At 39.3% G+C, this 27,195-nt stretch overlaps 3 protein-coding genes across 4 annotated transcripts; 1 reads left to right on the top strand and 2 right to left on the bottom strand.

Moving 5' to 3' along the window:
* Positions 1 to 1,007: 1,007 nt before the first annotated feature.
* Positions 1,008 to 13,621, bottom strand: rhcgb (Rh family, C glycoprotein b). The gene is made up of 11 exons (XM_085281791.1): positions 11,450 to 13,621; positions 8,592 to 8,781; positions 7,799 to 7,949; positions 7,388 to 7,535; positions 7,090 to 7,256; positions 6,758 to 6,895; positions 3,730 to 3,866; positions 3,458 to 3,582; positions 3,292 to 3,365; positions 2,713 to 2,780; positions 1,008 to 2,160 (listed from the first exon to the last, which is right to left on the bottom strand). Exons 1-11 carry the CDS (start codon positions 11,667 to 11,669, stop codon positions 2,112 to 2,114), a joined length of 1,467 nt encoding a protein of 488 aa, XP_085137917.1. The 5' UTR covers positions 11,670 to 13,621; the 3' UTR covers positions 1,008 to 2,111.
* Positions 13,622 to 13,757: 136 nt separating this feature from the next.
* On the bottom strand, positions 13,758 to 18,008 carry gdpgp1 (GDP-D-glucose phosphorylase 1). 2 transcript variants are annotated; one of them, XM_085281794.1, is made up of 2 exons: positions 17,055 to 18,008; positions 13,758 to 15,140 (listed from the first exon to the last, which is right to left on the bottom strand). In XM_085281794.1, exon 2 carries the CDS (start codon positions 15,130 to 15,132, stop codon positions 14,035 to 14,037), a length of 1,098 nt encoding a protein of 365 aa, XP_085137920.1. In that variant the 5' UTR covers positions 15,133 to 15,140; positions 17,055 to 18,008; the 3' UTR covers positions 13,758 to 14,034. The 2 variants fall into 2 exon arrangements, with proteins under 2 accessions (XP_085137920.1, XP_085137919.1); XM_085281793.1 differs by lacking the exon at positions 17,055 to 18,008 and adding an exon at positions 15,589 to 17,048.
* Positions 17,998 to 25,677, top strand: LOC146569467 (titin-like). Its single transcript, XM_085281790.1, has 4 exons — positions 17,998 to 18,135; positions 18,578 to 18,674; positions 19,124 to 25,390; positions 25,540 to 25,677. The coding sequence occupies exons 1-4, from the start codon at positions 18,115 to 18,117 to the stop codon at positions 25,572 to 25,574; spliced, it is 6,420 nt and encodes a 2,139-aa protein (XP_085137916.1). The 5' UTR covers positions 17,998 to 18,114; the 3' UTR covers positions 25,575 to 25,677.
* Positions 25,678 to 27,195: the final 1,518 nt, after the last annotated feature.

Genomic DNA, 27,195 nt, shown 5'->3' with positions numbered 1-27,195 from the left:
ATCATTTAAAAGTAAGCCTGATTTAGTTTTAACAGGCCTCTGCATTTGCCCTTTAAGTGGCTGATGAATAAACATGAGGAGAGTTGGGGCGGGAACTGCATGGGGGTAGCATGAAAAGAGCTGAGGTTTGTGTGTGGGTGTGTGCACATATGTGCGTGTATGTATTATAGGCGGGTATCGGGGGCAATGGGGGAGCCTTTCTTCCCAGCAGGGCTGCATCTCGTTTAATTGGAGCACTTGTGGCACCATTACCTCCTTTACTCAAACACGTTACTGATGACAAAAGAAAACAGCGCTAAGCCTGCTTTTGTCAGCAAAGAGACTGGATGAGGAGATGGATTCCTTGCTGCTACTCATGTGTGGGAATCATCCACACTCCTGCCATGAGCTGGTGCTGCTGCTGCTGCTGCTGCTGCTGCTGCTGCTTCCGCCTTCAACCAGTGAAATGCCACAGACGTGTGGGCAGAAGACAGAGCATGTGTGAATCCAGCCTTCATCAGAAAATGAAGGATAGACGATGCACAAATCAATGCTATATTTAGCAATTATAGACAGACTAGGCATCATCTAACATTTATTGCATGAACAACCCACACTTGTGCATTTTTTTTACCCATCCATGTGGAAAAAATAATATCAATATGGAATATGTATGACTTCACAGAAATTCTCCTAATGAATTCAAAATAATTAACTCCAGCATGTGTGTTCAACCCTGTCAGGGATATTGCCCTTTTGTGACATGAGGTCAAGATCTTATGGCTGATCTCTAGTTTGTTTTGGTCACCAGAGTGTCCCGGGAGAGCAATAAGAGTGCGACCTTTACCCTGAGTTGCATCGCCACTAAAGAGGAGCCGTTGAAGGAGGTACAGTCCCTCTCACATTTAAATTTGTATTTCAAGTGCACCGCTTCAAACAAAAATTTACGTGAAAGTGGCTACATTTATTTAATTGCTAAATATATCCAAACTTAATTATTCACATACAGACAAAGCAGGCATAGGACATTGTACACTTTCTTAATAACTTTTAATTTCCAAAATTACATTACGATCAATACAATCAGTGTAGAACGTTTAAGAATACAAATATCAACTTCTGACAAAACCAATTTTCAGATCAGTAATATCAATAAACATATCTGGTAACACATTCCTTCTATAGCCTATTTTACCATTAGCAAATTGTGACTAGCTGGAATCATCCAACAATCAAAAAGGTGTTGACTAATGTCTTTGTTGCTAACTCTAAAAGTACTCATAAGAAGAGGCCGCTGCACGAAGGGAAAAAGAACAGCATATTAACTTTATAAAATTCCTCATGTGTGATTGCATATTTACATTTCCATCATTCTTTGTAATGCTTGATAAGAGGGTGGTGATAACACGTTACCAAATGTATTCATTTATTTACTTTAATGTCACAGGATAACTTAGGTCTAAATCAATCAGTATCAAGATTAATACCCGTCTCATTGTAAAAATTCTCCATGAAGATACACACCAAAAGAAAAAAAAAACCCTACTCAGATGCATCTAATGGAAATATCATTTTCAGATGTAACTAATGAGACAATGAAGGAAGCTGACAGAAAGGTTTGTCTAAAAGTTGTGTACTCTTAGATTTTACCTGCAGTTCATTACATCACACAGACCAAAATCATTTAGATTTGGATCAGGAGAAATGTTGAATAGGAGATTCTACAAATGCATCGCAACGTGGTTCAAAGCATAAGACAAAACTTTTCTCTTGAGTAGTTTAGGTTAGCTTTAGAGGTATTATTGCAAGCGACACGAGAATTTACATAAGTCAATTTACCGGTCTCTTTACTTTGAAATGAGGCAAATCAAGGTAATTCCCCCCACTGAATGTTTGACCTACTGTCAGCTGATTTAAATGGAATAATGTGTTCAGCTAGCAGAAGATACATTACTCCTCCAGTAGTTTTTAACTCAAACAAAAAACGAGATTTTGAAATACAATTCAGTCATAACATACTGACAAACATATCACTGTATGAAAAACAGCTGGTGCTGACAAGTGGTCATTAATTGCACGAAATGAACATTTTTGTCCAGTGGGAGAATGATAGGAAACAAGGCAGATGTCCATTAAGATCGAGCCCTGGACTCCGACTCCATGGTGAAATTTGACTCGGCGCTAGAAAACCAAATTTCACAAATTACAAGATCTGGCCTGAAGACATTCATGTGGTCATTACATATTAACTCTACTAAGAAGATTCCAAAAAATAATTACTAGTTGCATTTTTGTTTCTACTATAAACATGACTGTTGTTGCATAACTTCAAGGTCACATTGAAGAGTTAACCATGTGAAGCAGTTCTGTGGAAAACCCCGTTTCAACAGAGAGCACAGGTTAACTTAGCAGCATAGAGCACAGCATCTGCGTTAGCATCTTATGATTAAACCCACACCTAGGGGTGGTAGGAGACGTCTATGTCTCTGAGGTGTCGTGTTATCCGCCACCTCACCTCCTGATTACACTGTATTCAACACCCTGAAAATATATCCCTCACACAATGGCAGGAGTTACATCAAGATGTGTGAATAATCCCAAAACTGTGCTGTGCTGCCATCGAGAGGAGACTGAATGCAGTACAGTCTTGAACAACAAAAGGCAATGACTGCATCATTAGTTTGGTATGAAAACAGCACAAATCCTCGACAGATAAAAGTAGGAGACACTTACATATCTTTGTTTTGCACGTGGTTGTTGTACTGCAGGATTGTTGGGATGCTCTCCTCCTCCTCTGGGACCTGTTGATATTAGAAGGCAAACATTGTGATCTCAGGAAGATAACAAGCATATGAACAACTATCGTCAGAATATCTGATTTCACGGTTTCTTATTAAATTTGGGGAAAAGTTAAAGAGTAAATTGGATTTTTGTACCAGAAGAAGAGTGAATGACGGCAGACTATTTGCAAATGTTAACGCTGGGTTGGAGAAACAGCCTCATAATGAGCAAAACACAACAACAAATGTTTCTACAAGTAGCATTAAACCAAGACTGTAATTTAAAATCTCTTTGTCAATTTATATACACATTGGAGCAAACGTGTGCTTCAAAAATAGGTATGACCATTTAATAAAATTCATCAGGATTTGTTTAATATCTTAAAGATGCCACTCAGGGATACCAATAAAGCTTTTTTCTTTTTGTGCATCCTAAAACTTTCTGTGTGCTGAAATAGCGACTGAATTCTGATTTTACATTGCAAATCCTTACATCCTCATAAATGTAAGGATGTTAAGATTTATCTCTCACCTCCCAGTAGGTCTCATCATCAAAGCAGTTGTCATCTGCAGGATCTCCCCAGATAGGTAGCCTTAAGATAGCGCCTAATAGGAAGAGAAAAACTAAGTCATTATCATCACTGTCTGAAAAGCAGTTTTTAACAAGTGTATATATTCTGTCAAACTGATTTCCTTACCAACAATGATGCCTCCACCTATGCCGAAGCACAACGCCACACAGAGGCCCGCTGCCTGGTGACCGCCCTGCGTTGTGGGTACCATGTCTTTGAATTTACCCTCAAAGTCAAAGGTGTTAACCAGCCTTTTTTTAAAAAAGGGGAGGGGAGCTCAATGAAAAGAATACAGGTATTGCAACTGTTTTTTCCTCTTTAAGCCATTTATTTGAAACGGGAAACACAGCCATAATGTCTGGCTGAATGTTTCCTTTTTGTAGGCAAGGAAAACTCACCCTTCATGGCCATAAACTTCAATAGATGCAGATGCAGCTGTAATGGCTCCCACAATGCCACCTACAACTCCTGGCATAGCGTGGAGGTTGTGGATTCCACACGTGTCCTGGATCTTCAGGTGCTTCTCCATGAATGGCTGAAAGATTTGTCTGATTTTACTACACAAGCATAGTTATAGTAATATCACTTTCTCACTTTAGTAGAGTAAGAGCACTCCTGTCACCAGTTTGCATGCTTGTGGGATGTTATCACAGGGAGACACTAAACAGTTTAGTTTAGTTTAGTTTATTTATTTATATAGCACTTTTAATTACAACAGTGGTGTTGACCAAAGTGCTGTACAAACATATAAATTACATAATAAAATAACACGCAATAAAATAGCAAAATCAGTCAACATCAATGCCAAATAGCTAATAACAAATAAATAAGTAAATAACTCTCGTGCAGTATTAAAAGCAGGTAAGTAGAAATGTGTTTTTAAGATTTAAAAAGATTGAGGGTAGGAGCCTGTCTAATGTGAAGAGGCAAATCATTCGACAATTTAGACACCACGACTGCAAACGCACGATCACCTCTAAGAACCAGTCTCGACCTTGGTGTGGCCAAGAGCAAAAGATCACCCGATCTAAGAGCTCTAAGGGGCATATAAGACTGCAGTAGGTCTGACAGATACCGTGGGGCCTGTCCATTCAGTGCTTTATAACCAATAAGATATTATAATTGATTCTAAAACGTACAGGGAGCCAGTGAAGCGTGGTAAGCACAGGGGAGATATGTTCATTCCTCTTCGTCTGTGTCAAAAGACGAGCAGCGGCATTCTGGACCAGCTGGAGCCTTGCAAGACAGGCCGACTAATGCCTACATATAAAGAATTACAACAGTCCAGTTGGGATAGGATGAAAGCAGGAATTGCCCGTTCTAGGTTTTTAAAAGACAAAAAAGATCTCACCTTGGATAAAAGCCTCAGTTTAAAGAAAGACCGCTGTACAACTAAACTAATCTGTTTCGCAAAAGTGAACTTATTGTCAAATATAACCCCAAAATTTTTAGCATGCAATTTGATAAAAAGTTCTAAACTGTGCAAATTAAAATGTGAGGTTCTAGAATCGCAACTTTACAACCAAAAATGATCACGAGACACTGAAATAAAGGTTCTAGTGAAGCAGAACTGTTTCCCTTCAGCTGAAGATTGATCTGAGTGTCGTCAGCATATGAGTGAAAACTAACATTATAGTTCCTGAAAATAAGATCCCGAGGCAACATATATAGAGAGATATAGATACTGAGAGTCCTCCTGCTTAAATGGTAAATGGTAAATGGCCTGTATTTATATAGCGCTTTACTAGTCCCTAAGGACCCCAAAGCGCTTTACATATCCAGTCATCCACCCATTCACACACACATTCACACACTTCTAGAGGGATGTAAATGTTTAGGTAGGGGCCCTGTTGTAAAGTTGAAGACATTCAGATGTCCTGCTCTTAGGGAGGTGACGGCTAAGCAGAAAACAAGATCATAATTCTCTCTGTGAGTGAGGAGATATAGCCCCCCCGTGAGATGGGCCAACATGTGAGAGTTGTGGATGTTCTTTGTTTTTGGGAAGGTATAAAAGAGTTCAGGGCGGCGTCTTCTGTATCTTGTGTCGAGTTTGACTTCCCCTGTCTTGCTTTGACTGTTTTCAGCTGTTTCTTTCTACCAAGGTATTTAAGCCCCCTGATTAACCTTTCACATGTGTGACACCCAAGCCCCCAAGTATTAAAATAGTTTTTACAGCTAGACATGTAAAGGCAGTGTTGTTGTTTTTTTTTGTTTTTTTTGTTTTGTTTTTTGTTTTGTTTTTGTTTCTATATTAGCAGAATGTTTGTGTTAAGCCATACACCAATAGCCAGTGCAAGAGAGTATGTTTTAGATATGCTGTCTGCAGAACTGATACCCCTGGCAGTCCACGAGTATACATTTGTCATCACTGACTTGTGGGACTTTGAGTGAGGCACAGACTTACTAGAGCAAAACTAAAAGCCTTAAAATGGAGAAAATTTCCTTACGTGGATGGTCGAGCATGCATCATGACTTAAAATGGAGATCAGTTCAGAGTGAGTTTGATATTGATGAAGTTCATTGTTGCTCTACCACCGATCTACACTGACTTGCTCACTATTGTTCAGGTTACCTGTCGAAAAATCTCACATAAAATGACTATTTGTCTGTAAAAAGATAAAAAGAACTTTTGAACTTTTAAAATCATATCAGTAATTTTAAAAGTTCAGAAGTTCTTTTTAAAATTACAGTTCAAAATACAGTAATGGAATGTGGAATCTGTTTTCTGTTATTTTTGTGCATTTAGCAAAAGCTACATTACTAAAGCACCACAACTTCCTTAGTTTTATTGCTCATATGTAGAATAATTTGCAAAACGTGTCACTTTCTCAAATTCATGCTTTAAATACAAGGGGCATTGGGTGCTGTTTATATATAGAAATACTGATGTCTCTGTACATTGGGGTACATCTGGGGTCACAAAGTGTCAGATCTTTGATAATTAATTCATTTTTGTTATAATTAATTGCAAACAACTATTTTGAGCCAGCATCCTAGGCTTTGCTTTAGTGATGAAAGGGTTGTTGAACAACATTATATTGATCAGAAATTCATGCAAGGGTCAAAAGTGTGAAATACAACCCCGGTCTACCCTCCTTATTTGTTGCACACATGGGAAATTTTGGGGTCATGGCAGAAAGAGCAAAACTTAAGAAAAACAAAATATAATAGGATAAGATAAAATAGAATAACATACTATACAAAATAGAATAAAATGCTTTGTTATAGTAGGAATAAATGCACTTGTCAGGGATAAAGTTACAATTGTGTGTGTGTGTGTGTGTGTGTGTGTGTGTGTGTGTGTGTGTGTGTGTGTGTGTGTGTGTGTGTGTGTGTGTGTGTGTGTGTGTGGTCATCAGCAGAGACCATGGTGTAAAGTCTGACAGCAGTTGGAAGGAAAGCATTAAAAGAAAAAAAATATCATACCGTGAGAAAGATATATCCAAGTGTGGAGATGATGCCACAGCAGAAACCTACAATAAGACAGCCATAGGGCATCAGCATGAACTCAGCTGCTGTTCCAGCTGCAACGCCTCCAGCAAGTGTGGAGTTCTGGATGTGAACCTGAGAAACAGGTGCAGAAAAATGTGTATCCTGGGTAAATAATCATCTGAAGGGTGCACTTGTTGAAAAATTTGTTTGCAGGATTGTTAAACTCTTTATAGATTTCTTGTTTTGGTTTGTATTCATCTCTTATTGTCATAATCATGTCCATGTGCATAATAGGTTATATCTAATAAGTGTTTGTAACTTGTTACCATGTCTAGTTTCCCATGCTTCTGGAAGAGGCTCGAGATGGCCACAGTGGTGAGAACAGTTGAGGCCAAACAAAGGTAAGTGTTGATGGCGGCTCTGTGCTGCCCATCCCCGTGATCACAGATAGCTGAGTTGAAGCTGGGCCAGAACATCCACAGGAACAGGGTGCCTGTGCCATAGTGATATAAGTCACGAGGAACAGGGAGTTTTGTGAGATTAAATAGATTAAAAAAACTCTTATAAATCAAAAGCAATACTAAACATGACCATGTGCAGTTGTGGGTAGTAAACAGAGCTTACCAATCATTGCAAAGACATCTGAGTGGTAGACAGAGCCCTGCAGACGACTGCTCTGGTGCAAGTTAGGACGATAGAGCATCCATGACACGGAAAGACCATAATAGCCTCCAAATGTGTGAATCACCATGGAGCCTCCAGCATCTCTGGCCTTCAGGAATAAAAGAATAGCATTAGGCCAAAACTATATTTCCTACTCTGCAGTCTGCTATGAGAAGCAGATTCTGAGCAGGTGTGGTCGTGGACTTGAGATGCGTGTGTGTGTGTGTGTGTGTGTGTGTGTGTGTGTGTGTGTGTGTGACATGAACTAAAGGAGCTCCTGTTTTTACAACTGGAAATTATATGTATTGTCTGATTAGATAGCATTTTTATTATATATTTTTGGTGAAGTATAATCTGATTGTTAAAACTTACATGTATAACATTTAGGATGATAAATTCCTCGACAGCAAACAGTGTAATCCCAAACAAAGTCAGAACCATTAGCTGGACTGGACTGACTTTTCCCAGCAATGCTCCATAGGCAATTAAGCAGCCAGCCACGCAGAAATCAGCATTGATCAGGCTGAAGAAGGCAAAACAGCCAAAATGTAAAGGACAAGCAAGGAAATAAAAGAGCATTACTTCTCTGCACTGGCCTTGTGCAAGATCATCATATTTATATGGCTAAGAGTGCACTTATTCGGAAATGAATGAACTAACAATGCTGCATTTTGTACACTTAACATAGATTCACATGGGTGGCAAATGAAAAGAAAACACATCTTAATGTGTTTCAGTAGAAACTATGCTCCCAGGCAGGGTCACGGTTTTGAATTACCCCATGTGGATCACTTTCTCTATCTCTATTTTACACACAAACACAGCTATCATATCTTTGGCAGCACTTCAGAAGTAGCATAATTTCCCATTACCCCCAATTTCAGTCTAACTTCCAACCACAAACACAAACTCTTGGGTGGCTGAAAAACATCTTTGTGGCAATTTTTCAGACTGGTTTCTCCACCTACACTTTTTTCTTCTGGATACAGGTGGAAACATATTCCCATAGGAGAGACCGTATTTGAATCAAAGACAAGACCTCATAGCATGAATCACATTATTTCATAACATGACCTGTTATATAATATCTGTAAGTCATTCATTTAAGATTTTTTGTGTGTGAAGTGATTCCTTTAAATCATGAGCAATAAAACTGAACTATTACTTTTCAATTCCAATTCTGATCTTCCCATCAGCGTCCAGCGAGTGGAACCAGCCCTGCATCAGCAGTGCCCACTGTAGACCAAAGGCAGCGATGAGGAAGTTGAAACCTACTCCTCCGAAGCTGTATCGCTTAAGAAATGTCATGAGGAAACCAAATCCAACAAATATCATCACATGGACATCTTGGAAACCTAACAGAAAAATGTGATTAGAAGAGCAGTACAGAATAGAAGTAGAAAAAAGGAAAGGAATGGTAGTAGGGACAGCTTGGTGGCATAGTGGTTATAACGTTTTTACTTTCAAACTCATGTTGTGGATAGTCACTTACAGTCTGCCAACACACAACTAGAGTAAACAAAGTAAGTGTCTGAAGGGTTGATGCAAAAATTGTGGAAAGAGCGGAAAATCTAAAAGAGGGCTCATGTAGACAAAACTAGAAAAAAAAAAGAATAAAAAAGAAAACCTGGCTTTAAACAATTTAGGGATGATTTGCACAGCAAATTAGCATTTTTAATATAAAAGTGAAATATATAAATCAAAGGTTTATTTATTTTAATAATTAATCATTGTGTAAAATGTGCTTGATATTTCTACATGTATCCAAATGCAGTAAATTTCATTTGACCAGATTCCATTAAATGTAACATTTACATTGTGCTTATGTAACAAAATTACATGGAAACTTTACATGTAATCCATTTACTTCAAGTCAGCCTTCCATGCACCATGACTATATTTTATGTCTTAGTAAGCATGTGTTATGAATCTATTCATTTTCTTCGGCTCGTTCATTCAGTTGGGATAGAATGGTAAATGGACTGATTCTTATATAGTGCTTTTCTATTCTCCCAGAGTACTCAAAGCGCTCTATACAACATGCCTCATTCACCCCCACTCATACAAGCACTTCTAAACTCAAGTGCAACTAATTCACACTCTGATGAATGCATCAGAGGGTAATTTGGAGTTAGTATTTTGCCCAAGGATATTTGTATGCTGAGGAACCTTCCGATCAGTAGCTGATCTGCTCTACAACCTGAGCCACCCCACTCCCTGTCACAGCTGTGACAGAGACACACACACTGTGAAACACAGGGAGACAGAAAACCATTCACATTCGCACATAAGGATAATTTAGAATCACCGTTAAACTAACACGCATGTCTTTGAACTGTGGGAAGCCAAAATACCAAGAGGGAACGCATGCAGACACAGGAAGCATATGCAAACTGGGGGCATGCAGGCTGGTGGATTCAAACCCACAACCTTCTTGCAATGGGGTGATTCCGCCCCAAGTATGTACTATTTAAAGTACACGTTCTCTCAGAATAACTGAGCTTTAAATGTGACTATATAAAATCGTATGCAAAGATATTTTTGATTTCAAAAATGCTAATCACACCCATCGTTGTCCTTTTTTCTTTCTTAATCTGATACTAATTAACCTGTGATCTTTTATAGGTTACATTGTGTACTCTTGAATTTAGAGGAAAAACTGTCACCTTCAGAGCTCTGTCTACCATGCAGTTTACTTTTACAATATGTCATCAGGAGTCATGAGGGCTTATTAAATAACAGGGGGTAAAATGTGAAGATGACTCGAGGACTCTGTGTGTATTTACTGTTGCAGATTAGATGATGACATGTTTTGATGATGCAGAGTTACATCTAGTTACTTATGCAGGTGCTAACCCTTAGGGTTTGCAGGAAATGTCTTTAAAAGTAACACGGGCAGACCAGGAAAACGATGACAGTGATGATTTGGCAGTTTCCATGAATCTGGAGGGTCTGTAGTGCAAGTATGGACAACACCTGCTCAAAATCATTGTAATTATTTAAAGTAGATCTAGCAACACGTTTTTGGGGGGGTTTTTTAAATTAGGTTATTTATATATCTATCTAACTAAAGTTAGTTATATTTAATAAATTGTCAGGAATTGCATAACTCCATTAAATTAAGCCAAAAAAAATCTGTCAGGTCTTAGAAGTTCAGATCAATCAAGATTAAAAGTATAAAAATCTAGAGATTATATTTACAGCTACACACTTGAAGAAGTGTTCTTTAATCATGAGACAGGCAGTACCTGACATGACTAGCAAATAGGATACATAGATACCAGCATGCACAGCAGCATTATTTACAACATAACACTGCAACTGTCTCACACGTTGTGAGGCGCAATAGGTGCCACTGCACTGTGAAACAATAAGCTGCAAATGTTTTAGCACAAGTTCTTTTTTTCTGTCTTCGAACTAACATAGCCAGCAAAGCCTGAGATGTTGCAAACTGCCTGCAGTTAAACTGATCAATTTAAAACCGGGTATTTTCAGTCTCCAATTTTAACGTGTATCAGGAAAAGAACTTCTCATCTGACATCCAACACCACATCTCAGATGGCTTAGCCTTATCGACAGCCTGACATTGACACTGTGGGCTGTGTTGTAGAGTTTCCACAACCATACATCCAATATATCCCCCCATGTTACATGATCTTTAAAATCTCATAATCTAAACAAAACATATTATCAAAATTAGACACACTTTATTGCTTAGTATGGACATTAAGCTTCTTCTTTTTCTTTTTTTTTTTTTTAACAGGACGAGGCCTTAGAGGAGTCAAATCCTTGGGGAAAATTCACCTAGGAGTCAGATCTTTGTCAGCAATGTGAAGGTAATTTGTAAGGTTAGCATAATATGAGGTCTGAAACTGGTAAGTCAACCAGAAGCTTTTTACTGGACTGGAAAAAACTATTTGCTAGCAGAGATAAAATTATAGAACAAATATCTAATTGTACATAGAAATGGATACATTACAGAATTTACTGGTGAAGAAAGATAGAAATAAAGAAATTACTTACTTGGATATCTGAAGTAGAAGTCATTCTCAATGTCTGTTAAATTTGAATGTTTTCTGTGCTCTACCCAGTGCGCATCTGACTCGTGATCATAACGCATAAAAACCCCAAACAAGATGATCATGGCAGTCTGCCACACAATGCAAACGGCTGGAAGACTCAGATGAACATTGGTGTTCTTTTCACGATCACACATTTCCCTAAAGCTCTGACAAGCTCCCATTGCTTTTGATTACTTAAAATAGATTTTCTAAAAAATAAAAATAATAATAAAAAACAACAACATATATGTATATAGTTTTTTTATTTTTTTTTTATTTTTTTTTATCTCAATGCCTTATTATCTGAATTCTGAATTATTCTGCTGAGCTGCTCTCTGCAAAAGTGACAGACGCTTTAAAGGTCTGAGCATTTTTCAAGATGGGACTCTGAGGACACACCCACAGACTCTCCCTACAAATTGCAAGTCACATGCGACTCTTTTCAGTGATATCTAGATTTTGAATTTTGATTTTAGCATATTTTCAGTTTTTACTAAAATTTTGATCAAACCAAATCAAACTTTATTCACATCCTAAATAATCTGCAAAAACGTTGTTCCTTAAATTTCGTTGGTTAGGCTTTATGTTTGCTTAGCATGTAATATAACAGCGAGATTAACTTATTCCTTAGGACAAAAAGCCAATTTTTGGAAAACAAATGAAGCTTTTCAATAATAATAGAGGCTTGTACAGAACTTGCAGTTAATGTTTTCTTATTTCTAGATGGCTACAGGGGACATTCTTCTCTCCTTGCTCAGGGCTGTTTCGATGAACTGTAAATAATGTCTAAGATACATGACAGGTTTGATTGAAACAGCCATCATTGGGTTTAAGGTTGAAACAAATGTCCAGTTTTTTGTGCATTTTTCTGGTTCATACAAGCAAATTATAGAGAACAATTTCACTTTCACTTTCACATTAAAACATTTTATTGCACTTAGTGCTCAGAAACAATGAAAGCGGAGTAAAATAAAGAATCAGTAAATTGGAACAAATAATTTGGATTAAATATCCAAAACTTCAGGTCTTTTCAAAATAAAATTAAAATGCCTTTATTTTTTTCAGCAAGGTTATGAGCACTATATCCTTTTTAGTTGTCTTCCACATATGGAATTCCTATAGTGTTGCTATAACCTAACAATAGCTTAATATTGGAATGCATGTTATTTAAAGCTTGTAGTTCTGTCTCTGATCGAGACCAAATCAAACAAATATCTTTAATTAATCCCCCAGCAAATAATCTGTGTGAAAAACATGTTTTCCTGATTAAACACGAAGTTCCCATTTATCCAGGTATAGACCAGCAAAAGAAGGACTATAGTAACTCCCGTTAATCTGTTTAAATACTTTGCCCTGTCTGCTAAATAAATATAATAAATATTAAAACTGTCAAACCATTTTGAACCATTATAGGAGAAAAAGAGCAAGTTGGCAGCCAAGCATACAGATTAATGTGCTACTGAGTGATCCCCAGTGAGGAGCCTCATTACAACAGGTGAGCAGACAGCTCCTCTCGCTACTGCTGCTACCTTGGTGATGTCGTTCTAGCAAATGATTTGCTCTTCAGAGATTATGTCTAGCATTGATGTTTATCTGAGAACCACTGTCAGGCTTTCTGAAGTGAGTTTTTGAAACTCATAATGCCCGATGTAGTGTTGTTATTTGACAATAGCTGTGAACTAACTTTGGGCTTGTTGTGCAGTTTTATTTATGGTGGAGCCAGGATAACTGTCAGGTGACAGTTATTTAGGTAATGTTACCAATAACATTAAATGACATAGGAACGCGTTGGGTGACTGAAAGCGTAACATGCTGACGATTTGTCACATTGAGAACGTGTTGGGATAACAGCTGTGGAAAATACCCAGTATCCAAAACACAAGGACAAAATGCATCCTTCAAGCTGCTGGCTTTTACATAAGGCACGATCATCTTTTCACTACAAATAGACAAGAATATAGTATGTCAAGAATATTATGTCCAAATCTCAAAATGCCCCTATGCCTGATTTCCACAGAACTTACAGCCCTTAATTCTCAGTAATGTGCTCCTTTCTATTGAACCAATGCAAAACCTTTTGTACCCAATGACACTTATTGTTATTATATACTTTGCTTGGAAAAATGTATCCTATCACCATGCTCCTTTTACACCAAACATAAAATGCTCACATGTAACAAATAGCATTCACAATCGCTCTGTGCCACCACACCCGAGCTTCTCCTGACCCGATTAAACTTGGCTAAGAACAGCAATTCATTAAACAGACAGACACAAAACTCCATTCTTTAGTCACATTTGATTTGATATCAGTTTTGCTAAAACACATTCATTAACCAATTAAAGCACATTTTATCTTGTAAATATCATAAATCTCAACATGTGTAATCTCTTTCATTGTACAGGGAAGATTCTGACACACATTCAGTACAGTATTGCAGTTTTTACAATTTAATTCAAAATCCAGAGGCCAGATTCATCCATTTATGCCATCAAAAGTCTAAGACCCTTCCAGCCCAGCTGTAAGTTGATGAAAATTACCGCACATTATGAACACAATAAATGTTCAGTAAGCTGCTGTTCCAGCTGATGAAACTCATCTTCAGGCAAAAGATAGCTCTGGATTACATCAACGACATCTTTCTCTGTCATGCGCTCAAAGTCCTTTTTGCTCTTAAAGGGTAAATGTCCAGCCAGTTCACATAGAGCAACATTAAAGGCAGACTCCTCTTTGGCACCGAAGCAGGATATTCTGGGCCACACAGCAACGCGAACACCTTTTCTTGAACAGAAATCCTTTTCACCTTGCGTTTGAACACACGGCGGGCTTCCTCTAGTCAAAAAGAGGTTATGAGCAATATTATCATTCACAAGAAAATCTGTGACTTCACAGATAGTTTGGGCCACTTTCTCCACCTCCTCTGATTCTGCATAAAACAAAAAGCCTGCCGGGAAATCCAAAATTCGATAAAATCCCTTTTCAGGACATAAAGGTTTAACTGGCTTAGACTCTATCTTGAGGGGATGGTCTAGGTAATATCCATGGAGGTGTAAATGATTGACAGATGCAAATGCTCCCAGACTGTTGAACCCCACACGGAAACCGGGATCAGAGCTCAGAAGCACAGCTTCAATGCCGACATGGATTGCAAACTTTGTCAGGATCTGTGGGCGACAGTGAGCAGGATCTGGGACAAAGAGACAATGTCCAAACTCTAGAGGGCTAACATTGACCAACACAACCATCTTCTGGGGTTGAGGACACTCTGCATTGTTAGTCAAAGGTGTACCTCCTTTTTTGTCCTTTATCATCTCAAATATGATTTCATCGTGTTTAATTTTGTTAAAGTTAAACTGCTTGGCATTAAACTCCTGCTTAATGCTCATGATCTCCTGTGGCTTTCTTCTCTCTATTCCTCTTTGGATATTCAGCTGAGCCACGTAGCCATGAGAACCCAGCAGGACCCGCGTTTTTAAATCCCCCAGATGGTAGCGAAATATGCCCCGTGCCATCCTGTCTGCCCAGCCGCCTTGGATGGCGGTGTCAAACTTTGTTGATGCAGAGTTTTTAGCGGAATTGTTTCCACTGATCCGATACACATCAGTGACGAAGTGCTGATGGCTATACACAAACTGGATGGACATGTTGGAATCTGTTGATGAGTGAAACAAGAGGAATTACATTTGATAACAGTCACTGAGGTCGGTCATTTAGGTCAGGCAGACACGTGTATGCATGTTTAGTTTACGTCATATCAATAATTTGGCAAATAACGTTTGTTTCACCGGCAATGCCAACAAAAAACCTATAGAAATACCTATAGTTACACAAGAAAACTAGAAAAAACATTAACATCTGGACGCTAAAACAAGTGATTGTATAACTTTCAAAAAGTTCAGTTCTCAGAGGCTTAATTAAGTAATTTTCATGCGGAAAGTTTGAACAAAGTTCCAGCTTTATTATCAGACAGTGCACTGGTATCAAACTAGTGTCTGAGGCAGTATAGCCTGCTATTCACCTCACAGAGCAATTTTACTTCATTCAATGGACGGCTTTTAATGATTCATGCATGATTGAATTGAATTTTACAGTGACCTTACCTCTTCACATTTGACACCGTGTCAAATCACAAACCGACAGCAGCTAAAACGCCTGTTAACAACACGGTTAAATATTTTTCCCATTCAATCGAAAGGTTTATACATGTTTACATCTTCAATCAGATGTCTACAACCGGTTAGCTTGGCAAGCTAGCTTCGTGCTCTTCTTCGCTGGTGTGTATTAGTGCATTTCCGGCTCCTTGTTTCAGAATAAAAGATTCTGTGAAGCTAATCATAGACCTAAAGCGCTCATTTCAAATTAGTTTAGTTAGTTTAGTATATTAATATAGCATTAAAATAATAGTATTAACATTTGTATTTTTATGCTAGTACCACTGTAATGTATTTTTAGACTACTGACAAAGTGATTTTTGCATTACTGAAAAGAAATCTGTGGATTTTATGCCCAAATGGAAAACATACTAAAAAATGCATGCAAGTTTAACGTAAAACAAGCCCTTTTCTCAAGGTGTCTCTTGTTCATTTAAAGGAACAGTGAATATAGGCTATTCAATTTTTTGTTTTTATAAAGAACAACAAAAATAGATTTCTTCAGCTATCAACGGTGCATTTTTTTATATTCTCCATTCTCTGTTACCAATTGTATCCCAGCTACCATAGGGCGAGAGCCACGGTACTAACACATAGAGACAGACAACCATCCACACTCACATTCAGATCAGAGGGCAATCTAGAATTATCAACTAACCTTACCCCATTAACTGCATGTCTTTGGACTGGCAGATCACTGTGGAATGATCTGCCCCGAGTTTACAACTGTTTATAAAACATATTTATTTGCTAAAGCCTTTGGCACTCCTTTAAGGGGTTGACTCAATTTGACTTTTTTTTAAAAACACATTTGATGTTATTTTTTTGTTTATGCTATTTGTATATGGCCCGCCCTCTTGGTCAAGATGGACATCACAATTCTGCCTAATCAAATTTTATGTATGTGGTTAGAGACCAGCCACATATAAGGTTAACCCATTCATCTGCCTCCTCCTCCACCACTCCTATGCCTCCTTCCACATTTCCACCTCAACCAGTTCCTTCTCATCTCCAGCTTCATCTCCGAAACTGAAGTCATCCCTCTAATACATGAAAACATGCTTGTTTAGTCCTAATATTGTCCCAATTTCTTATTGTCACCAGATCATACGTACGACTGTCCCATCTCTGGACAGCTAACAACGAGCCAGCTAAACAACCAGCTGGTTATGATGACCCAACATTATGCCAGATAATTTTAGGTTCAGGTGTCCAAAAAATAATTCTTTCCCTCTATTAAACAGTTTGATTACATTTTCACATCATACTAGAGTTTATTTGCTGTGTGTTTGAGTCCAACAATGTTAGATCCACTTCAAAGAAAGTTTCAATAACGCCAGTTGACGGCAGCTATCAACAGCAAAAAAACTGCAGCACTTACCGACAGGAAGTTCAGGATATCCTAAGCAACTCACCTCAGCAATGCTGTCATCAGGCAGAAGTGAGCTTCACTGACTCATCAGCTCACATCAGCTTTCAGTTTTACAGCCTCCTCCAGAGTAAATAGATATGGACATATATTTACAGCTAAGGTAAACAGTGGACTGACAGCCTACACTCACTACAGCAGCCACCATAGCTAGGATTATGCACTTAAATTGGGATGGTTAAGAAGACAGAACTCAGTTGATTGCAATCTGCAATCTATTGACATCTAGTGGTGATATTCTACACACTACACCTTTAATAGAATGGATCTAAAACTTTCCCTGGCACACCCAAGTTTAAAGCTTCCTCTTCCTTTTTAATACTTCTTTTTTGGCTGCTCCCTTTGTGGTCGGTATAGCAGATCACCTGCTTCCATCTCATTCTATCTCTAGAATCATATTCTGTCATACCAGCCCTATGTGCTGTTTGACTACATATATGTACCTCCCCTCTGGTCTTTCTTTTCTCCTCCTGCCTGGAAGCTCCATATTCAATATCCTTTGTCCAGTACAACCCTCCTCTACACATTTCCAAACTATGTCAGCCTTGCTTCTCTAAATTTGTCTCCAAACTGTTCAAACTGAACTGTACTCATTTCTAATCCAACAAAAATCTTAGCTGAAGCCAAAAAAAGTGTCAAACACCCACAATATTTATCAGTCACGAACATTGAAAAGGTCAGTAAAATAAGATTATTAAGCTTTTCTTTGCCTGCCTGTAGGTGTGTATTAATACCTAAATATGAAGTTACAGGGAAAACCCTCTTATAACAGGAATGGTACGTGGACAATATTTAAGTGATGAGACGTTTTCCATTTATCTCTAGCTGAGCCATGCAGGCTAAACTAATTTTGAAAGAATGAGCAGCTGGCCAATCCACCGCCATGCTTATTTTAGTCACTGAATGCTTTTGCAGATAAAGCAGGCAGTGATTGGCAGAGTTGTGTATCTGTGTCCTAAACGTTTGGGGCTCACAGCACTTTGGGCATCTTTACCAACAAACTGATTAACAAGGGATCTAAATTTTCAGTTTAACTAAGAGAAACAATGGAAGAAAACAAGAATGAGGTAAGAAAGTCATCTTAAACGTCTTTGTAATATAGTACAGAAAGCATTTAGGGATCTTCAAATGTCCTTTTAGTTGAGTTGTTTTTTTCTGTGCATGTTGTTGTTTGCATGTTAAATGGGAGCCTTAAGACTTAAATAATAATACAGCTTTAATGTGTTCGTCAGAGCAGTTGGCAGTCTGGTTGGCCATGTCTGTAGTTATTTTTAACACCTTCAAGTGTTTCGGTTACACACATCTCACTCAGCAAGATGGCCTACTTTCTATTCTTGTTTAAAACTCACTCAGAGGGCTTTCTTTAACAAATTTAATACAGACTTTAAGCCACCAAATAACCAAATCAATATTATAATCTTGGAACAAGGTAAAATGTATTTTCCTATTTAAATGTATATATTTAATCTCATTTTCACTAACATTAAAAGTTACCCCTCTCTCTTGTAGATAGGAAAGAAAGCAGAAGATGAAGCTCACGTTCTAAATATAGACATGACACGGGATACTGAGGTTTCCCAGTCACCCTCCACTGTTATTGTTGAAGGTATGTTGCACATTCATCCTGTCTCTGCGGTGCATAGATTGCATGTATTCGTACTTTGTTATAAAGTTAAGTTAGAAAATGTTCAACAAATTATTAATAATAAATTCCATTAACATGTCTTTGTATTGAAGTATATAAAAGAAGGATGCTTCTCCCAAGATCAGTTTGTTTCATATGTTGATTAAAATGCCTTAGATAAGCTTAAATAACTAGCACAGTGTTAGTTTTTAACAGTGTAAAAGCAGTAGATTAGTTTTAGAAAATCCTCAGACATATATTTTTGTCATTTCTTCAATGTACAATACAAATTGTACATAAAAGCTGAGAAATATGCCAATGATGCCTCTTGTACATCGTCTTATTATCTTTTAGGAGATACCTATGTCATTTCAAGTCATATATATATATATATATAAATTGTAATTATAGCTTGTTATTCTGCACTACAGGCCAGCCTTCTTCTGCTGCAGAAAATGGAGAAATCAGCCCAAATGTCCAACCCACCCCCATCACAGATAAGGAAAATGCTATTAAGCCAAAACTCCAGATTACTTTTACAACATTCACTGTCAAGAATGGTGAAGAGTTAAAAGTAGAGGTCCCAGTCTTGGGGAACCCAGCACCAAAAGTTGAATGGAAAAAAGATGGCCAGGGAGTAAAAGAAACATCAAGGCTAGAGATTTCAACCACACCGTCATTAACAGTCCTTCATATCAGACATGCTATCAGGGAGCACTCTGGTCAGTACTGTGTCACTGCAGCCAACAGTGCTGGAAAATATACAGGGGAAATCACCGTGGTTGTTCTTGAAAAGCCAGACCCTCCCACGGGACCTGTCACGATTGATGAAGTCAGTTCAGACTATGTTACCATCTCTTGGGAGCCACCTGAATACACAGGAGGCTGTCAACTAGACAACTATGTAGTGGAGAAACGGGAATCTACAAGTATGGAGTGGCAGACTGTTTCTGCAACTACAGTAAGAACCACAATCAAAGTTACCAAGTTGAAGACAGGAAGTGAATACCAATTCAGAGTGTTTGCAGAAAATAGATATGGAAAAAGTACTGCAATCACATCACCCATTGTAGTTGCACAATATCCATTCAGTGTTCCTGCTGCCCCGGGCACCCCCTTTGTTTCCACTGTTACAAAGTACAGCATGGTGGTTGAATGGGAGCCTCCAGTCAGAGATGGAGGCAGTCCTGTCATTGGCTATCACCTTGAACGCAAAGAAAAGAACAGCATTTTATGGACCAAACTTAACAAATTTGTTATACCGGATGCTCGCTTCAAAACAAGTGGGCTTGAAGAAGGTATTGAATATGAATTCAGAGCCTTTGCTGAAAATATTGCAGGGCTCAGCCCATCTAGCAGGATATCAGAATGCTATGTGGCAAGAGACCCCTGTGATCCACCTGGTAAACCTGAAGCCGTTGTCATTACGAGAGAGAACATTACACTCCAGTGGGCAAAGCCCAAATATGATGGTGGAAGCAGTATTACAGGCTATGTAGTAGAAAAAAAGGAGCTCCCAGATGGCAGGTGGATGAAGGCAAACTTTACAAATGTTATTGAGGATCAGTTCACAGTCACATGTCTGACAGGAGGACAAAGTTATGAATTTAGAGTAACTGCTAAGAATGGGGCTGGTGTTTGGAGTCCACCTTCAGAATGTGTAACCATCATTGCACAGGATGTTATTGAAGGACCCACAGCATCAGTTGATCCCAAGTTCAAGAGTACTACAGTTGTTCAGGCTGGAGAGACATTCGTCATTGAAGCTGATTACTTTGGAAAGCCTCTTCCAGCAGTAACATGGTTGAAAGAAGGAAGAGAAATCGACAAAGTCACACCAAGAATGGAGATCAAAACCACTCTCACACATACAACCCTGACTATCAGGGACTGTACACGAGCAGATGGGGGACACTTTCTCTTAAGCCTCACTAACATTGGTGGAACTACTTCTGTCCCAGTAAATTTGAAGGTCCTGGATAGACCTGGTCCTCCTGATGGACAACTGAAGGTAAAAGTTATCAGTGCAGAGAAATGCAGTCTTCACTGGAATCCCCCCTTAAATGATGGAGGTGCAACTGTTTCTCATTACATCATTGAAAAAAGGGAGACCAGTCGTGTTACATGGACAGGAGTTGAAGCTCATGTTGAAGCTCTCAGTTACAAAGTAACAAAACTGGTACCTGGCAAAGAATATGTATTCAGAATTGCTGCCGTGAACAAATATGGTGTTGGTGAATTTTTGGAATCAGACCCCTTAATTGCACAAAATCCTTTCACACCACCAAGTGCACCTTCTACACCTATAGCTACAGCTGTGACCGGTGACTCGGTAACATTAACATGGGAAAGGCCTGAGACTGATGGAGGTTCAGAGATTGATGGCTTCATTGTGGAGAAACTTGACAAAGAGGGTGTCAGGTGGACTAAATGCAACAAGAGAAGACTAAATGATTTGCGTTTCCGATGTACTGGGCTCACAGAGGGGCATTACTACCAGTTTAGAATACTTGCAGAAAACGCAGCTGGTGTGGGTGCTCCCAGTGATCCAAGTGAATATATAAAAGTATGTGAAGCTACTTACCCGCCTGGTCCACCAACCAACCCCAAAATGACAGACTATTCTAGCAGTACTGTGTCTCTGACTTGGTCAAAACCAATCTATGATGGAGGAGCCACCATCAGTGGATATGTAGTAGAGATGAAAGAAGCAACAGATGATGAGTGGATTACATGCACACCAAGCGCAGGTGTAGAGGACACAAATTACACTGTGAAAAGACTGAGAGAAAATGCAGAGTACAATTTTCGTATTCGCGCCATAAATGCTGCTGGTGTCGGAGACCATGTGGATCTACCTGGGTCTGTGGTTGCAGCCGAAAAAGTAGAGGCACCAGAGATTGAGCTGGACGCTGCCTTGAGGAAGATTGTCAGCGTTCGAGTCTGTTCCACTTTACATCTCTTTGTTACCATCAGAGGAAGGCCAGAGCCTGAGGTTAAATGGTCAAAGGAAGGTGACACCCTCAGTGAGCGTGCTCAGATCGAGGTAACAAGCTCCTATACTGTGCTACTCATTGAAAATGTCAACAGAAATGATACTGGGAAGTATGTGTTGACGGCTTCGAACTGCTGTGGCTCCAAGTCAGCATTCATCAATGTAAAAGTTCTGGACTCTCCCAGTGCACCAACAAACTTGGAGGTTAAGGATGTAAAGAAGGATTCTGTGTCCATCTCTTGGGAGCCACCTTTGATTGATGGAGGAGCAAAGATTTCGCACTACATTGTAGAGAAGCGAGAGGAGACTAGAAAAGCATTCACAAGCGTCTTTAGCAACTGCATGAGGAATTCATATAAGATCGACAATTTACAGGAAGGATGCTTCTATTATTTTCGTGTCCTGGCTGTGAATGAGTTTGGCACTGGGCTGCCAGCAGAAACCACGGAAGCTATTAAAGTCTCTGAGGTGCCCCTGCCTCCTGGCAAGATCACACTCAACGATGTCACATGCAGTAGTGCAAGACTCTCTTGGGAAAAGCCAGCCCATGATGGAGGAAGCAAAATCACATGTTATATTGTAGAAATGCAAGCTAAGGGAGATGACACATGGACAAAATGTTCAGAGAGTAAAGCGCTTGATGCAATTATTGATGGCCTGACAAAAGGAAAAGAGTACTTCTTTAGAGTGTGCGCAGTGAATGAGAAGGGAAAGAGTGAGCCAAAATGCCTGCTGGCACCTGTGATAGTAAAGGATACCAGTACTGAGCCTATGATCAGTCTGCTGTCCAACACATTCAGTGTGAAGGCAGGAAATGATTTAAAGATCGATGTTCCATTTAAAGGGGTACCACCACCAACAGCAACCTGGAAAAAAGACGGCAATGCACTGAAAGAGACAAGCAGAGTAAATGTGAGCACATCTGACACGTCATCTCAGATCATTATCAAAGATGCAACCAGGATAGATGTTGGTGTTTATGAGGTGACCCTGAACAACTCCATTGGAACCACCTCTGCTCAAATATTTGTTAATGTTTTTGAAAGGCCTGGTCCTCCAGCAGACCTCAGTGTTGATGGTGTCAGTGCTGACTTTGTGTCTCTGTCATGGCAGCCTCCACATTACACTGGTGGATGTCAAATCACTAATTATGTTGTTGAGAAAAGAGATACAGGCAGTACATTATGGCAGAGTGTATCAGCTACAGTTGCAAGAACATCAATCAAAATTTCCCGTCTGACACAAGGCACTGAATACCAGTTTCGTGTTGCTACAGAGAATCGCTATGGAAAGAGCCAATTCACTGAGTCAGAGCCTGTTGTTGCTCAGTATCCCTTCAAGCCACCTGGCTCACCACCCAATCTTCATGTTGTGCAGGCCTCAAAGTCTGTTATGGTCATTGCTTGGAGCAAACCGGAGAGTGATGGCGGCAGCCCTATTATTGGGTACCATATTGAATGCAAAGATCAAAGCAGTATTCTGTGGAAAAAATTGAACAAAAGCCCAGTGACGGAAAACCAGTATAAGGTGACAAGTGTTGAGGAGGGTCTTATATATGAGTTCCGGGTGTGTGCAGAGAATATGGCAGGTGTTGGACCCTGTAGCAAGCCATCTGATCCTGTAGCAGCTAGAGACCAGTGTGACCCCCCAGGCAACCTCACTGTCACCAATATAACTAACACTTCAGTAACTCTCTCGTGGGACAAGCCAGAATATGATGGTGGCGCTAAAATAACTGGTTACATTGTTGAGCGCAAAGAACTGCCCGATAGTTGCTGGCTTAAGTGTAACTTCACAAACTTATTGGACACCTTCTTTGAAGTGACTGGCCTTACAGAGGGTGAACAGTACAACTTTCGTGTTATTGCAAAGAATGCAGCGGAGCTCTTCAGTCCACCCTCTGAAACAACCGGACCTGTCACAGCACAGCACAATGTAGAGCCACCCAAAATTATCTTGGAAGACAAATTTCGACAGGTAGTGGTTGTCAAAGCAGGAGACCTCCTAAGAATAGAAGCTGTCATCTCAGGCCGCCCCAACCCTACAGTGTTTTGGCTGAAGAATGGTAGAAATATTGGCACCACAGGACGAGTTGAAATAACCGCAACAAAAACGCATACCTCTCTGCTTATCAGAGAAAGTGTTAGGAAAGACTCTGGGCAGTATACTCTTACTCTCCAGAATACAGGGGGCACCACATCTAAGGCTATCACCTGCAAAGTACTAGACAGACCTGGTCCACCTGCTGGACCCCTTGAAGTTTCTGGACTTTCAGCAGAAAAGTGCACCCTCTCATGGGGAACTCCTCATGAGACTGGTGGGGCGGAGATCATGTACTACATTGTTGAGAAATGTGAAACCAGCCGTGTTGCCTGGACCCTTGTGTATGGTGACATGATGTCAACTACTTGCAAGATAACCAAACTTCTCAAAGGAAATGAATACCTGTTTAGGGTGAGGGCAGTCAATAAATATGGTGAGGGTGAGACTTTGGAAAGTGACCCAGTCAAGGCCATGGATCCTTTTACCATCCCATCTGCTCCAACAGATGTTGAGGTCACAAGTGCAACCAATGAAGCGATGACTATTTGCTGGAAGACGCCCGCCTCTGATGGTGGCAGCCGCATCAGCGGTTACATTGTAGAGAAAAGGGAGAAGCAGGGCATCCGTTGGGTCCGGGTCAATAAGAAGCCAGTCTATGACCTACGAGTCAAAGCCTCTGGTCTGCATCCGGGATCTGAGTATGAATTCAGAGTCTTTGCTGAGAATGCTGCTGGGCTAAGTGAACCAAGTTTGCCATGCCCACTCACCTTGGCAGAGGATCCAAAGTTTCTTCCTTCCCCTCCAGTAAAGCCCACTATAATTGATTCATCCAGATCTTCAATCACTCTGTCATGGAACAAACCGGTGTTTGACGGTGGAGCGGCAGTTACAGGGTACAAAGTTGAATTCAGAAAATCAACAGAAGAAGACTGGACTGTTGCTGTTCAGAACACAGATAGGACAGAGTTTACAGTAAAGGGACTCACATCGGGGACAGCATATGTTTTTACTGTCAGATCCATAAATAAAGTTGGTATTAGTGAGCCTAGCCCAGAAACAGACCCCGAAGTAGCTACAGAGCGAGAGGAGAAGCCTGAGATTCACATTAACCCTGAGATGAGAAAGACTCTGCCTGTTAAATGTGGCAGCTCCTTCACATTGACAGTGCCTTTCACAGGCAAACCTGTTCCCAGTGTGTCATGGGAGAAAGCAGATGTTGATCTGCGAGTCAGAGGAATGATCAACACCACGAGCTCTGCCACCTCTATCACAGTGGAACGAGCAACACGTGATGACTCTGGCAAATATACTGTCAAACTGCAAAATGCTGCTGGATCTGCCTCTTTGACCCTAAATGTGAGGGTTTTAGATTCACCTGGTCCCCCGGCTCATATAATAGTTAAAGATGTGACTAAGAACTCTGCCACTGTTACCTGGGACATTCCTGAGAATGAGGGAGGGTCTCCCGTGAAGAACTACCTTTTAGACATACGAGACATCAGCAGAACGGGATGGATAAGACTTACTGACAAGTGTCGCCGATTGTCTTACAAGGTGTCCGACCTGGAGGAGGGAGGAATCTATTTCTTTAGAGTCACAGGAGAAAATGAGTACGGGATTGGGGTTCCAGCTGAGACCAGAGAGGGAACAAAAATGACAGGTAACACTTAAGATTAAACACACCATCAGCTACAAAGCGCTATATAAATACAGGCCATTTACCATTTACAAGAATTCTTTCACAAAAATCCATGTTAAAACCTCACTTGCACACTTTTACATGCTGTTTTACCTCTGTTTTTGCTTTAGATACAACAGACTGGGAGACAAATCCAGGAGCCTAGCTTGCCCCACGTTAAGATAATCATCTCCTGAAATTTGGAGATATTCATCGGGGTTTTTTTTGTTTTTTTTATAAAAATAGAATACATTCAATTTTGTTTTAAGATGTTCTTTGTCGATTGAGTTCAAATCAAAACATATTTTGTAAAACGAAGGCAATAAAAAAAAGTTATTATTAATAGCTCGTGCTGGTGAACAACCATTCTGAGGAATTATGATGTATCAGTTTCTAACTTTATGGTTCAAATGTCTTTATTTATGTAAAGGAAAACAGTTTCAGGCAGCACACAAAAATTCAGAGACTCTGGAATTCTGTATTGCTTAAGGTTATCCCTGCTGGGATAAAACACATGCAGATATGTTTTGGTCTTTTGCCTGACATGAGAGTCAGAGTATAACGAGTTGACAAGTTAGTCTCATGTCCCTGTACTTTTCTGTCTTTTGTTTAGGGAAGTAACCTGATTAAACATGTACATCATATTTATGCCAAAGATTTCTTCTTTTTTTTTTTCTTTCTGAACATGTCGGACAAACATATATGTATGCTTTGGGTTGACTTTATAAAAATTCTCTTACCTATGTTATTTATGCTGACAAAAGACAAGACAATATTACTTTATAGGAGGTAGGAAAACCAGCAAGAACACTTTTAATCTCAAAACCATAGTTCTACATCTATGTTTGCTTTTTATTTTACTATTTCTGGAGGAGTTTAGGAATGGTTAAATAAGAACTGACACATTAAAAAAAATTCCGTTCTGTATTAAAAATACAAAAAACAAATTTAAAAAAAACGTGAAAAAAGTAGATTTGTCCAGGTCAGGTTATACACCAAAGATGGAGGAGAAGAAAACATGGAGGTAAATTCAGATTCAAGATATGAAGTATCTATGTTTTATCATCTGAGAGGGGGTCCCCTTCACCAAAGAAGCAAGAACACAAAGAAAAGAGACAACAGAATAAGCATCCTCAAGCCCCATCTCCTGAACTGAAAACACATGAAAACATGGATAAATGTGCTTATTTATTTCTGATATGTGTGTGAATGTGTGTGTGAATGGGTGGATGACAGGTTGTGTAAAGCGCTTTGGGGTCCTTAAGGACTAGAAAAGTGCTATACAAATACAGGCCATTTACCATTTACCATATTGTCACAATTTCTTCTTGTCAGCAGATTTGACATGCAATCCTGTTGTGTCCAGACAGATGACAATAAGCCAGCTAAACAACAACAGTCGACTATAAACTAAAATTATGGTACAGTCTAAGTTTTAAGTTTCTGATCTCCATTGGTTGACTAAAACAAGTTTGTCATATTATAGCAGCCACCATAGTTACAATTATGCACTTGGATTGGGAGGGGTAAGAAAACAGAATTCATTTGACTGCAATCTACAGACATCTAGTGGTGAGATTTTACACACTATTACTTTAAAGATCATCAATTAACCTAACCCCACTGATGCTGCATGTCTTTGGACTGTGAGAAGATAGTAGTAGTCACCCTCATACTGAATACTCATTCAGTTTCAGATAAGTCTTGGTTTATATTAATTTAAGCAACTTTCTAAATCTACTGAAAATAAATAGTGATGTTTTTTGCAAATTAATCTTTTTGATATC

The sequence above is a fragment of the Mchenga conophoros genome, linkage group LG7, assembly GCF_057382185.1.
Source record: "Mchenga conophoros isolate Kocher_MC1m ecotype Shallow Benthic linkage group LG7, M_conophoros_male_GT1.1, whole genome shotgun sequence".
NCBI lineage: Eukaryota > Metazoa > Chordata > Actinopteri > Cichliformes > Cichlidae > Mchenga > Mchenga conophoros.
The sequence above is the reverse complement of the archived record's forward strand: the minus strand, read 5'-3'. Positions and strand labels throughout refer to the sequence as shown.

Excerpts from the sequence above, each read along its gene's own strand:
- LOC146569467 (XM_085281790.1), top strand. The coding sequence starts at position 18,115 with ATGGAAGAAAACAAGAATGAG. Across the intron at positions 18,675-19,123 it reads CTCCACTGTTATTGTTGAAG|GCCAGCCTTCTTCTGCTGCA; the intron begins GTATGTTGCACA and ends TCTGCACTACAG. Across the intron at positions 25,391-25,539 it reads AGAGGGAACAAAAATGACAG|ATACAACAGACTGGGAGACA; the intron begins GTAACACTTAAG and ends TTTTTGCTTTAG.
- rhcgb (XM_085281791.1), bottom strand. The coding sequence starts at position 11,669 with ATGGGAGCTTGTCAGAGCTTTAGGGAAATGTGTGATCGTGAAAAGAAC. Across the intron at positions 6,896-7,089 it reads AGCATGGGAAACTAGACATG|GTTCACATCCAGAACTCCAC; the intron begins GTAACAAGTTAC and ends CCTGTTTCTCAG. Across the intron at positions 3,583-3,729 it reads GAAGTTTATGGCCATGAAGG|GCTGGTTAACACCTTTGACT; the intron begins GTGAGTTTTCCT and ends TTTTAAAAAAAG.
- gdpgp1 (XM_085281794.1), bottom strand. The coding sequence starts at position 15,132 with ATGTCCATCCAGTTTGTGTATAGCCATCAGCACTTCGTCACTGATGTG.